General features: G+C 45.2%; 1 protein-coding gene across 1 annotated transcript in view; it reads right to left on the bottom strand.

Moving 5' to 3' along the window:
- LOC102831598 (hormonally up-regulated neu tumor-associated kinase-like) overlaps positions 1–13,282 on the bottom strand; it is a 197,372-nt gene that overhangs the window by 159,878 nt on the left and 24,212 nt on the right. Inside the window, exon 5 of the mRNA XM_006862597.1 lies at positions 13,099–13,279. Coding sequence (XP_006862659.1) covers positions 13,099–13,279 — 181 coding nt within the window. The remainder of the gene's footprint in view (positions 1–13,098; positions 13,280–13,282) is intronic.

The raw sequence follows: 13,282 nt of genomic DNA, 5'->3' as shown, positions 1-13,282 counted from the left end.
CGAGAAGCTGGGTTCTATGAAGAAAAACGTGGCATCAGGATTGGAGGAAGACTCATTCACAACCTGCGATATGCAGATGATACAACCTTGCTTGCTGAAAGTGAAAAGGAGTTAAAATACTTACTGATGAAGATCAAAGCGCACAGCCTTAGATATGGATTGCATCTCAATGTCAAGAAAACAAAAATCCTCACCATTGGGCCAAAAAACAACATTCTTATCAATGGAGAAAATACTTCATTTTTCATTCAAGGACATCATTCTTCTTGGATCAACTACCAACACTCATGGAAGCAGCAGTCAAGAAACCAAATGACGTATTGCATTAGGCAAATCTGTTGCACACGATCTTTTTAAAATGTTGGAAGAGCAAAGATGTCAGCTTGAGGACTAAGGAGCACCTGACCCAAGCCATGGTATTTTCAATAACCTCATATGCATGCAAAAGCTGAACAGTGAATAAGGAGGACTGTAGAAAAATTGATGCTTTTGAGTTATGGTGTTGGAGGAGAATGTTGAAAGTGCCATGGGCTGCCAAAAGAACCAACAGATCCGTTTTGGAAGAAGTGCAGCCAGTATGGCCGAACTTCATCTCTCATACTTCAGACATATTGTCAGGAGGGACCAGTCGCTGGAGAAGGGTATCATGTTTGGTAAAGTGGAGGGTCAGAGAAAAAGAGGAAGACCCCCAGCGAAATGGATTGGCAAAGAGGCAGCATGAATGAGCTCCAGTGTGGAAACTGTTGTGAGGTTGGCCCAGGATCGGACAGTGTGTTTCGTTCTGTTGTACACAGGGTGGCTATGAGTCGGTACCAACTCGATGGCACCTAACAACAACAATAACAATGACCAGTCCTGGTGTGATGCTGCAGGATAATGCACTGGACTGCAAGGTCAGTTTGAACCGCAAGGTCGGGTTCAAACTCACAAGTCACTCCTTGGAAACCCTATACAGGGTCGTTATGGGTCGGAACCATCTCAAAGGCATTTAACAATAACAATGGCATGTTGTACCATGAGTGAGCCAAAATCTCTCCATTTTGTTCTAAGGAGTATTCTGGTTGTACCAGTATTTCTTCTAAAACTGATTTGTTTGTTCTTTTGGAAATCCATGGTAGACTCATACTCAGAAGGTCACAAAATTCCTGTTCTACTCAAGGAATTACTAACATCTGAATTTCATCTTATGGTCCCTACACAAAGATAACAGGTGGGCAGCTACCAAATTGTGGGCAGCTAGGAGTCCTGGTGTGGTGCTGTTGGTTAATGCGCCATACTGCGAGGCCATTTAAACTGCAAGATCGGCAGTTCAAGCTCACCAGCTGCTCCTTGGAAACCCTTTACAGGGTCGCTATGGGTCGGAACCGACTCAATGGCACTTTACAACAACTACATTTTCAGCGCCCTTGGCCTCTCAGTCCAGGCTCTGTGCTGGGGAAGTTAGGGGTGGGTCCATGCTCAGGTATGGTCGCCAAGAGAGAAGCCTTGCGGGACAAGACTGTCTGAACCAAGGCAGAAAAATAGCTTGACAATTTGCAAAAAAACTTAAGAGAGGGGAGAATGAAAAACAACAGAAACTCAATTAGGGAATAAAAATGACCATGGGAATGTAAGGAGGAAGATCAGAATTAATCAAGCAGCCCAGAAAATGGGTGAGAGAAGCGAGCAAGATTGCAAAAAAGCCTTGGCAAGAATTTGGCTTCAAAGAGTGATAAAAATTACAGTAAAACAGACAGAATGCAAACCTTCATATATCTCCATGAGAAACATCCAAAATATATATATATGTTTGCAAATAGCAACTTCTCCCATCTGTTGTAGTGTTGATGTATTTTCTCAGGAAAGAGCCGAGGGTCCATTAACAGTCCCACGACATTGCAGAATGTTCTGCTGGCTGTGCAAGGTCACCTGTCACTCTGATACCTACTGGACTTCCCTGCAGAAGTACAGCTGCTCCAGGATTAGGATTCTGAGACAATCTATTCAACCTAGATATCACTCAGACAAGTATATCTGAGAGCAGCAAGGAGTGAGGGACAGAAAGCATTTTTAGAACTTGGATAGTGTCATACAGAAGGCTGTCCTGACATCCAGGGATGCTCAAAAGTATTAACTGATTCTTTCAAATAATATTCACTGGGCACCTTCTTTGTGCCAGGCACTATTTAGGCACATAGTCATCATTTAAATGAGATTGTGATGGTTCCCAGTATTGGGGGAAGAGGGAAGAGTCATGGTTTAGGAAGCATTAAGCGTCTCTTTAAGGAACCCTAGTGACACCATGGGAGTCCTGGTGTGGCACTGTAGGTTAATGCGTCAGACTGCAGAGCTGTTTGAACTGCAAAGTTGGTGGTTCAAGCTCACCAGCTGCTCTTGGAAACCCTATACAGGGCCGCTATGGGTTGGAACCGACTCGACAACACTTTACAACAACAACAAGTGACATTGTGAGTTAGGTGTTGGGCTGCTAACCATAAAGTTGGCAGTTCAAACCTGTCAGCCATTCCTTAGAAACCTCATACAAGGTGCTATAAGTCAGAACCGACTAGAACACTAGACCCACCACCGTGTGTGTGTAAAAAGAGATTGTGGTCAGAAACAAAGAAGTACATAAACCTATAGCAAGAGGTCAGGTGGTAAGGAGCACTTTGAAGAAAGACAAAATAAAGGGACAAAGAGTGACCCGATGGTGGGTTTGAGCGAGCTTGGTATGTTTAACAGTTTAGTTAACAGACCAGTGCTTAACTCACTGCACTACCAGGGCTCCTTGAAGAAACAATACCATTGTTGTTTAAATGCCATTAAGTCAGTTCTGACTCATAGCGACCTTGTATAGGGTTTCCAAGGAGCGGCTGGTGGGTTTGAACCACCAACCTTGTGGTTCAAATGACCTTGCAGTCCAGTACTTATCTAACAGGGCCACGCCACTTAACTTTGTAAAGGTGTAAAAATAAAATAAAAACTGTGTCTTGAGTCATTTGTTGTTGTTATATATGCAGTGGAGTCGGTTCCGACTCATAGCAACCCTGTACAGGGTTTCCAAGACTGTAAATCTTTACAGGAGCAGAAAGCCTCATCTTTCTCCCGCGGAACTGCTGGTAGTTTCGAACTGCTGACCCAGAGGTTCGCAGCCCGATTCGTAACCACTACGCTACTAGAAAGGGTCGCTATGGGTCGGAACCGACTTGACGGCCCTTAACAACAACAACAACAACAACGCTACTAGAGTCATTTTGTTGTTGTTGTTAAGTGCCTTCGAGTCGGTTCCGACCCATAGCGACCCTGTACAGGGTTTCCGAGGGTGTAAATCCTTACGGGACTAGAGTCATTTTAGGCCCCAGCAAATTTCAGTGAGGTCATGCTGACTGCTGTGACTGTAAACTTCGGGGCCCAGTTGTACTCTCCACTAGTGCCACTACCCAGATGGCTTCTCAGGTCGATGGAAACCCCAGAGGGTCCCACGCACATCTCTTCACGCCTTTGCATGTACCGGCTTCTCCTAACTTGTAGTGTATACCCTTTGGTTGGTTGATGATGTATGGAGGGGATTATAAACCATGGCAATGAAACGATATACGATAGGATGAATGTAAAACTAATGTTCTCCCATGTAAACTATGACATAATTCACACTAAAACATTTTTAAAAAGAGGCAATGATAGAATTCTCACCTTCTAGGCAGAAAACAGAGTCCTGATGCGGTGCTGTAGGATCAGCATTGGACTGCTAACTACAAGGTTGGCAGTTCAAATCCACCAGCTGCTCCTTGGAAACGCTATATGATTCCAAGGGTCACTATGATTCAGAATCAACTCAGTGGCACTTAACAACAAGAATCCAGGACACCCGGATTCAATTTCCAGCCAATGCATCTCAAGTGTAGCCACCCCCAACAGTTATTGAAGCTTGTATGTTGCTATAATAGAGCTTCCAGACTAAGATAAACTAGGAAGAAAACCCACTGCCACCAAATCAATTCTGACACAGTGTTGTTGTTAAGTGCCACTGAGTCTGTTCCAATTCATAGTGACCCTGTATGAGGAGCAGCTGGTGAGCTTGAACCATCAGCCTTGTGGTTCAAACCTACCGTAATTGCAGTCCAGCGCATTAACTCGCAGCGCCACACCAGGACTCCAAAAGTCATCCAATGAAAAGCCTAGAATGCAGCTAACCTCTATCATGTCTCCGCCCTGTGATGCCGGCATGACAGGGCAGGGGCAGAAATCGTGTGTGTCTAGTTCAGGATCATGAACATTAAAGAAGCAACCTGCCTAGACTTTAATCAGTTAGTACAGGAGGATACACAGCCTCCAGCCAGTGACCCACAAGCTTCCACACAGTCAGCAGAGGAGACAGGGATGAGAGACAAGGCAATGGCTCTTAACATTTTGAGACTAAACGACTCCTTTTAGAATCTAATGAATGCCATGAACGTCAGGAAAATGGCTGCATGTATAAAATTTACAAATATTCATGATTCCCCCAAATTCAAGTTCACCCATGACAGTGGAACTCAGAAAAAGAACCTCTGCAAATGGCAAGAACCACCATGGTGCCATGTTGTTGTTGTTAAGTGTGGTCGGTTTACATTCACAGTGATCCTGTATAGAGTTTCCAACGAGTAGCTGATAGATTTGAATCACTGACCTTGCATTAAGCAATCCAGTGCTTATCTTACTATGCCACATCAGAACTCCATGCACCCCCATAAATAAAAAATAAACAGGGGAACGGAAGATTAAAGCAAGTGCAAAACATACTACTAAAAGAGTGTTAAAAAATAAATGCATAAAATAAAAGAGTGTTAATTTCCCAAATAAGGAGCCCTGATAGAACAAACAGTTAAATGCTTGGCTGCTAACCAAAAGGTAGCTAACAAAGGAGAAAGGCTGGGCAGTCTCTTCCATAAACTACTGGGCAGTTCTACTCTGTCACATGCTGAGTCTGAATCAACTTGATGGTACCCATCAACAACAATTTCCTTAATATATAAAACACACGGTGGATCTATACAATAAGCACTGGACTACAAACCACAAAGGTCCATGGCTTGAGCCCACCAGCTGTTCCTCAGGGGAAAGATGAGGCTTTCTGCACCTGTGAAGATCTAAAGCCTAGAAAACCCTAGGTGGTTATGGGTCAGAACTGACTCAAAAGTATATAACAACAGCAACAACATAACTCGACAATAAGACAACTAAAATAAAATGCAAGCTTGAACATATGAACTCATAAATCAAAGAAACTAAAAGTAAATCAGGAGGTCTGGTAGCGTAGCGGTTAAGAGTCGGACTGTTAACCTCAAGGTCAGCAGTTCAAAATTACCAGTGGTTTCACAGGAGAAAGATGAGGCTTTCTGCTCCCGTTCAAGATTTACAGCCTCAGAAACCCTATACAGAGTCGCTATGAGTCGGAACCCGCTACACGGCACACAACCACCAACCACCGCCATAATTAAAACAAGACACCAGGTTTAATCTACTAGATTGGCAAAGATGGAAAAGTTTGAAAATACTTCACATTGGCAAAGATGTAGAAAAATAGCCACCTCCATTGGTGTATGAACTGGGACCTCCCATATGGAAGGCAATATTTATCAACAGTTAAAGGGTATATATACCCTTTAACCTAGTCAGACTGGAAAGTTATTCCTCAGGTGCATTTGAAACATTAACAAAAATGTTAAATAAGTATGGATATTTACTGCAATGCTGCTACAAATAACAAAACATTGCATACATCTAGATGTCTATCACCAAAGAATGGTTAAATAAACATGGCACTTCCATACAGTGGGATCCTAGGCAATAATTTAAAAGAACAAGGCAATTCGTAGCAGTTACATGGAAAGCTGTTCAAGACATATTGCTAAGTGGAAAAAAAGCAAGACGCTGAGAAGCAGGTACAATATAAAAATATACAGGTCCATACCTATACATTTACAAATTAAGTACATGTGCTTGTATGCCTATGAACTAGGTCTCATAGGGTACACAAGAAACTAGAAGCAGGGGGTGCATCTGCAGGGAGAGGGGCCAGGTGACTGAGGAGCACAAGTGAAAAGTGTTCTCACCGGGGCCAGCTCTCACTGCATAATCCTCTGAAACCTGTGCATTTAAACCAAGCGTCTATATTTCAACACGTAACCAAACGAATCTTAAAAACACAAAAATGACTGCAAATTTAAAAGAACCCAGTTATTAGAAACTGCACTGATAGTGAGGAGAGGAAAGGAGGCCTGGTGGCACACAGGTTAAGCGGCTGGTTGCTAACCAACACATTGTTAGTTTGAACCCACCCAGGAGTGCTGCAGGAAAAAGCCCTGGTGATCTGCTTCCATAAAGATTTTTCTTGTTGTTGTTAGGTGCCATGGAATCAGTACCGACTCACAGCAACCTGATGCACAACAGAACAAAACACTGCCCGGTCCTGTGCCAACAACACAATCATTGCTACGCTTGAGCCCATTGCTGCCAATCCACCATATTGAGGGTCTTCCTCTTTTTCAGTGACCCTCCACTTTACCAAGCATGACTTCCTTCTCCAGGCAGGGACTGGTTCCTTCTGATAATACATCCCAAGTATGAGAGATGAAGTCTTGCCATCCTGGCTTCTAAGGAGCATTCTGGCTGTACTTCTTTCAAGAAACAGATCCATAAAGATTACAAAGTAGGAAAACATATGGGCACTTTTATTGTCACATGGGGTCAATCCCAAACCAAAAACCAATGGTGACTCAAAACAACCCTGTATATGGTTTCCAGGACAATCTTTACAGGAGTAGGCAGCCTCATCTATCTCTGGAGGAGTGGCTGATGGGTTTGAACTGCTAGTCTTGTGGTTAATAATCTAGTGCTTATTTTACAGTGCCACACCATGAGTCAAAAATCAACTCAACAGCATCTAACAACAATTTTGGTTTGGAAATAGGGGTGGGAGGAGTTTAAAAAAAGATGGTAAGAGATGTTTTGATCCAAGCTGTCTTTTTGTCTGTCCATCGTCTGTCTTTAATCACCTTCATATAACAGTGCGGCACCAGCACAAACCAAAAATTTTACTCTAGTTCACATTAATCCAATTTCCTATCATTCTTTCAAGAATTTGTACCAAAGCTCAAGACTGATTGAGGGGATGGGGAAGAGAGGTAGATCTCTTCCCAGGAAAACACAACTGGCTCAGAATTAGACACCAAAACACCAAACCAAATCAATTGCTGTTGAGTCGATTCTGACTCATGTTGACCCTACATGTATCAGAATAAATCTGTGCTCCATAGGGTTTTCAATGGCTGATTTTTCAGAAACAGAACGCCAGGTCTTTCTTCAAAGGAACCTCTGAGTATTTTCAAACCACCAAAATTAACGCTTGTTCTTGTTGTTGTTGTTATTAAGTGTCGCTGGTTCCAACTCTTAGTGACCCTGTATAGGGTTTCCGAGGAGCAGCTGGTGAGTTTGAACTGCCAACCTTGCAGTTCAAACTGACCTTGTGGTCCAGTGCTTCTCTTCCAGCACCACACCAGGACTCCAAACATAAGGGAGGAGAAATAGCTCTCTCAAGTCTGCAGAAGAATCAACCCTCCTCGGGTACGCCTAGAGCCCCATGGTTCATTTCTTTCTGCTGTTCTTTTTACGTGTCAGCACCACCTCCCTCAGAGAGTGTGAAATTCAATTCAGGTCAACATTTGGAGGTGGCGAGAGCCCCAGCCGAGTGGAAGAAGAGGTTTCAAGGGTTAGCTATAATAAGACTTGGAGATTATCTATGGGTTTCAATTAGCTAAGATAGCAGGCAGGTCTCTCCGTTCCCATGAATAATCCAAAATGGGCTGTTTATACCAAAGCCAATGATACTTCTTGTGCAAACCACCTCCCCCTAGGGAATCCCCTGGCCCCCGCCCCTGACCATGTCTTTAGGTGGACATGGCTGCCACTGCCCACACCTTCTGGGAGAACAGCTGGGCTGGATGATCATGCCCACTGTACCGGCACAGCCAGCAGTGAGCGGAATGTTAGACATTCGTAGACGTGAGTCAGAGTCGGTATGTACAGAAACCAAGCCTTGTGCTGCGATTCAACACCTGCAGAGAAAATTTAGGGTTGTACTCCTCTTTGTGGGCACGCTTCTGCCCTGTTGTGCCGACTCAAAGCACACTTTGAAGTCCATGGGACCTGAGTCTCAATAAGCAAGAAGAATCAAGTCCTACATGTCAATTTCCACCATTCACAAGTACTTCAAAAAGATGAGGCAGGGCAGGAAGTTCAGGAAGAATGAGCCTGCCACTGCGGCATGTAATCTTGAAAATTATAGTCACTGCCTTCTCACACACGACATTCGGTGCAGGTGCTTTTGCCAAACGCCTCCTTCTTGCCAAGAAGCCCCTGCTGAGGAGTAATAGGAATTTCCAATTCTCCAAGCATGTCTTGTTCCTCAGAGCTATTACCCTTGAATTTTTAGTACTTAAAAATACAGGATTTAGCACCTGTTTGTTTCTGAAATACTTTCTAAAAACAGATCTGCCAAAAGGCCACCTTTGGAATTAGTCATATTTCCTGCACTGCACAACATAGTAAATTGTATTTTTAGTAACTCCTTCACTCCAGGTATCTGGTACAGTCATGCTCAGAGCATGATTACTTGGCAACTTACTAAGCAGGAAACCCTTCTTTCTGGCCCTAAAATAGCTCCAATGAAAATGATAAGCAGGTTTCTTTTTTTAACCACAGGTTAGAACAAGATACTTAAAAACCTTAACCAATCACTTTACAAGTACCCAACTTTGCATCCTAGAACAGTTTAAGCACAAAAGAAGATAATGGTAACATCCACTGTACTTCTTTTTGGCAGTTTTGACATGCATTCTGCCGAGCAAGCCAGCTCTACACCTAAGATGTACCTAAGCTTTCCTCAACGAAGCTTTTTTCAACTAATTTTACTTTTTAAAAGATGTAATACTCTGTTATATGCAATGAAAGGAGCCCAGTGGCACCGTGGGTTGAGTGTTGGGCTGCTAACCAAAAGGTCTGAGTTACAAACCCATCAGTCGCTCCACTCCACAGTAGAAAGATGAGGCAGTCTGCTCCCGTAAAGACGGACAAGCTTGGAAACTCTATGGGGCAGTTCTGGTCGGTCCTGTAGGGTCGCTATAGTCGGATTCTCCTTGATGGCCGTGGATTTGGGTTTTGTTTTGTTTTGTTTTTTATTTTGTTTTGTTTCACATGCTGTGAGTCGGGATCAACTTGATGGCAACCAGCATTTGGTTTTTTCGTTACCCAAAAAGTATGCATCCCAAGAAAGGAAGAAACGCAAGAGGGGCATAGGCCTTCCTGGATCTTTCACAACACCTTAAAAGTCTGAGGATAACCCTCCCTTAACCTTTAGATCTTTTCTTGACAAAGTCTCCCCTTGCACCATAATGTATGTGCTCCCCGGAGTAACCGTTCCCCAGGTCCCAAAGCCCTCTTAATAGCTCACTTTTTAAAAACAATGTAAGATTGCAATTAAGCTGGGGTTAACTTGACCTTTGTATTGGCCTTGGGAAGGCCAAATCCAAACCAAGAGTGAGGATGGGGTCGGGAGACTCATTAACTCAGCAGATTCTTCCTTCCCAGGCAGAGGCATGCACACAAAGAATGTTAATCTCTACAACCTGCTAAAATCCAAATCTATTAGTTAAAGCATTAAAGCTGTGGGACTCTGGAGCTAAGAGCCATGAATGGCACCCATTGTTTCTTTAAAGCCATTAATTGAGTGAGCTAAAATCCAGCTTTCTAATGATACTTTCTGTCCCTAGATTCTCCAGTCTGGAGATGAGCAAACCAGAAAGGGGGAAAAAACAACAACAGTGGGCTCTTGAGTATTCCAGTAGATTCTGAGTCATGGTGCCCCCATGTGTGTCAAAACAGAGCTCCATAGGGTTTATATAATGGTTGGTTCATCAAAAGTAGGTTGCCAAGCCTTTCTTTCAAGGTGTCTCTGGGTGAACTCAAACTGCCAACCTTTTTCTTAGCAACTGAGTACATTAACTATTTGCATCGCTCAGGGATGCCAGGTCAGAAAAACCAAGGAACTTTTTCAGCATAAATATCCCTCTCCCATATCCTCCTTCTCCTTTTGAACACCGCCTTTAACTACATCAAATTAATTGGTTCAGTGAAATAATTGCACATCCAATTAGTATCTCTTCCCATTGTTATTGTGAGTTGTTAAGGAAGACAAAATAGGAGGGAAAGGGGTCTAAGCACACAAGAATGCTGGGCCCCTCATTTGAACTCCACGTGGGTGAATAACCCTACATTCCAAAGCACTTTCCATCAAGTCAATTCCAACCAATGGCAACCCCAGGCGTGATATGGTAGAACTGTGCTCCACAGAGTTCAATGGCTGATTTTCTGGAAGTAGACCATCATCAAGCCTTTTTTCAGAAGCACCTCTGGGAAGACTTGAAGCACCAAACTTTCATTACTAGTTGTTGTTGTTGTTGTTAAGTGCCTTCGAGTCGGTTCCGACCCATAGCGACCCTGTACAGGGTTTCCGAGGGTGTAAATCTTTACGAGAGTAGAAAGCCTCATTTTCTCCCATGGAGCGGCTGGTAGTTTCGAACCGCTGACCTTAAGGTTCGCAGCCCGATTCGTAACCACTACGCTACCAGAGCTCCTTTAGCTGCTAAATGCCTTAAAGTTAATTCCAACTCATAGTGACCAAGGAGTGGCTTGTAGGTTTGGACCGCTGACCTTGCAGTTAGTAGTCCAGTACTTATCCTACTGCACCACACCAGGATGAATACAAAGTTCTAGAACCCAGCACACATAGGGGTAAGGCTGAGCTCTGAGTACATACATACATCCCTAGGCAGTTCAGCTAAGACCAAACAGCCTTATGTTATAGAGCAAAAATGCACTGGTGAGAAGCCGGAGGCAAAACACAAGAGAACCTGGAGGGGAGCCAGGAGAAGCTGTGCAGCCGGGCAGGCGAAATGAATTCACTTGTAATGTTTGCCATTATGCTGTCAGAATAAAGCCTCATCTCTTTCTGTTAAGTTTAGTGCGGAAATACAACCAGTCTGGGACCTATATGGTTCAAATGAAAACAAACTCCTACACCCCCACCCCACTCTCTACACCCCCAAACCATGCCAACAGAATTTACACTGGGACAGGGACACAAAAAGTGTGCTCATTGGAATTAGCTAGCAATCTGGCCTCTTAGTGGCTGCACACCCTGAAAGGACTCACGATGTATCCCTCTGAAAGTCCACTACGAAGTAAGGAGTAAAGTGTGTTTTGTTTTCTTTGAACTAGATTGAGGTTTGGGGTTCTTCTTCTTTTTCTTTGAAGAGTTACTTGTAATTCAGTGAGTTCATCTTGAACATTCCCTTTTCACATGGAAACTCAGGCAAGAGGCACTTTTTAAACTAATAGCTCAAACTCTGCTTACCTTAGTTGGAGTGTCTGAAGGAACAGAGGGCAGATTAAAAGGGTGCCTGAAACTTAGATTCAAATGCAGGTGACTCCAGGACAAGTGGGGGAGACAGGAAGAAGCAAACAGGGAGAGTGAGGCTTGGGGGCTGGCAAGCAGGGAAGCTCAACCCTGCAAATAGTGGCTCCATACTCCAGCATTCTTAGGACTCACTGATATAGAGCCCCAAAGGATCCCAAGTCACAGGATGAAAGGGTTTGGCTCCCAGGATACTTGCTCATTTAGCAAGTCTTGAGATCCCTGGCCCACCAGTGCTGGGCAACCCCCATCCTGGGGGAAGCATTCATTCTGAGATGATCACAAGCTTGGGGCATCTCCCAGCCTGGGGTAACACAGCTCCTGGGGTGTGACCCAGCGCCTCAAAAGTAAGTCATCTTGAGTTTCTTTTCACAGTGCTAAATTACACCTTGGAATTTACCTGCACCTCTCTGACTCAATGAGTTCACGACCCTCCAACTTCTAATTAGACTGGAGAGGGTGCCCTTCCGGGTCTCTGCAGGTCTTCCCTTTCTTTACTTTGCCCTCTCCTAGAAAAAGATACAAAGGCATCTCCCAACCTCTGAAGTCAGAGTATCAGAGTATATCTCTGTATCTGCCAGAGCAGCCTAAACTGCAATTCCCAACGCAGAGGTGGAAGGCGTGGGAGGAGGGATTGAAGGCAAAGGAGTAGGGAGAAAGAGGGGACTGGAGAGAGGGTAGTGAATGTTTAGGGGTGGAAGGGTGGGTGATGGAGGGATGCAGGATGGGTGAATAGAGAAGCATGTGTTGAACGATAGATGGTTGGAGGGGTGCGTACGTGAGTGGGCTTGTGAAAACCCTCTCTAATCATTAAGAGGGTAGCCTGATGGGATAGGATAAGCACTGGACTGCTAACCACAAAGTCGACCGTTCAAACTCACCAGCCGCTGAGCGGGAAAAAGATAAGGCTGTCTGTCTGCTCTCGTAAAGATTTACAGCCTCAGAAGCGTGTAAAGGGTTGCTAGGAGTCGGAATGGCACCGTGGCAGTCCGTTTGGAGTTTGGTTTAAGCGTTAAGAAGCTCCCCTGTTGCAAGTCAGAGAAGTGTTCGGCTTTTCCCCTCCTCCCGGCTGGCCCCCAGCAGGCGGAGCGGAGTACCCCTGGACCCCAGCTGCCCCGCCCCCCACACCTCCTCCTCCTAGATCCTGGAAAGAGGTCAACTAGAAACATCCCCACGGGCTTGCTTATCGGATCCCCAAGCCCCCAACATTAGAGCCCAAGCTCTCCAGCCCTGTTCTTGCCTCGACGCTGATCTCAGGGCCCCCTACAGACCAGGAGAGCAGTTCCCCAGACCCCTCACTAGCGTCCGCCAGGCGGCGCCCTTCGAAGAGCAAAAAGACTGAGCAGGGCGGCTTCGCGGGTAAATCGACAGCCCCTCGGAGAAGCTGACCCATCAGGAAAGGCCGGGTGGTCACCTATGTGGGTCTGGACGCGAGTTTGTCACTACATTTATTTTAACTCAATTGAAAAACTAAACAGGCGAGAGGGCAGTCGGGTGGCGGTGGCGCACGGACTCCCAGCACAGTGCTCTCGGCAGGGTTCCCCGCTGTCCCCTACCGCCCCGATTCCCAAATTCAAAGGTCGACGGCCGGCGTCCAGGTGCCTCACCTTCTCTCCGGTCAGCACGTGCAGCCCCTCGCGCACCTTGGCAAAAGAGCCTTCCCCCAGCTTCCTGCTGCCAATGAGGTAGTTGCCCACGCGTTTGTGGTGCTGGAAGTCGCGGAGCCGCTCGCGGGGCACGCCGCTCACCCAGGCCGGCAGGAAACTTCCCTCACAGGCCGCCGCCGGCCTC

Source organism: Chrysochloris asiatica, unplaced genomic scaffold (assembly GCF_000296735.1).
Source record: "Chrysochloris asiatica unplaced genomic scaffold, ChrAsi1.0 scaffold00049, whole genome shotgun sequence".
In the NCBI taxonomy this organism is placed as follows: domain Eukaryota; kingdom Metazoa; phylum Chordata; class Mammalia; order Afrosoricida; family Chrysochloridae; genus Chrysochloris; species Chrysochloris asiatica.
The sequence above is the reverse complement of the archived record's forward strand: the minus strand, read 5'-3'. Positions and strand labels throughout refer to the sequence as shown.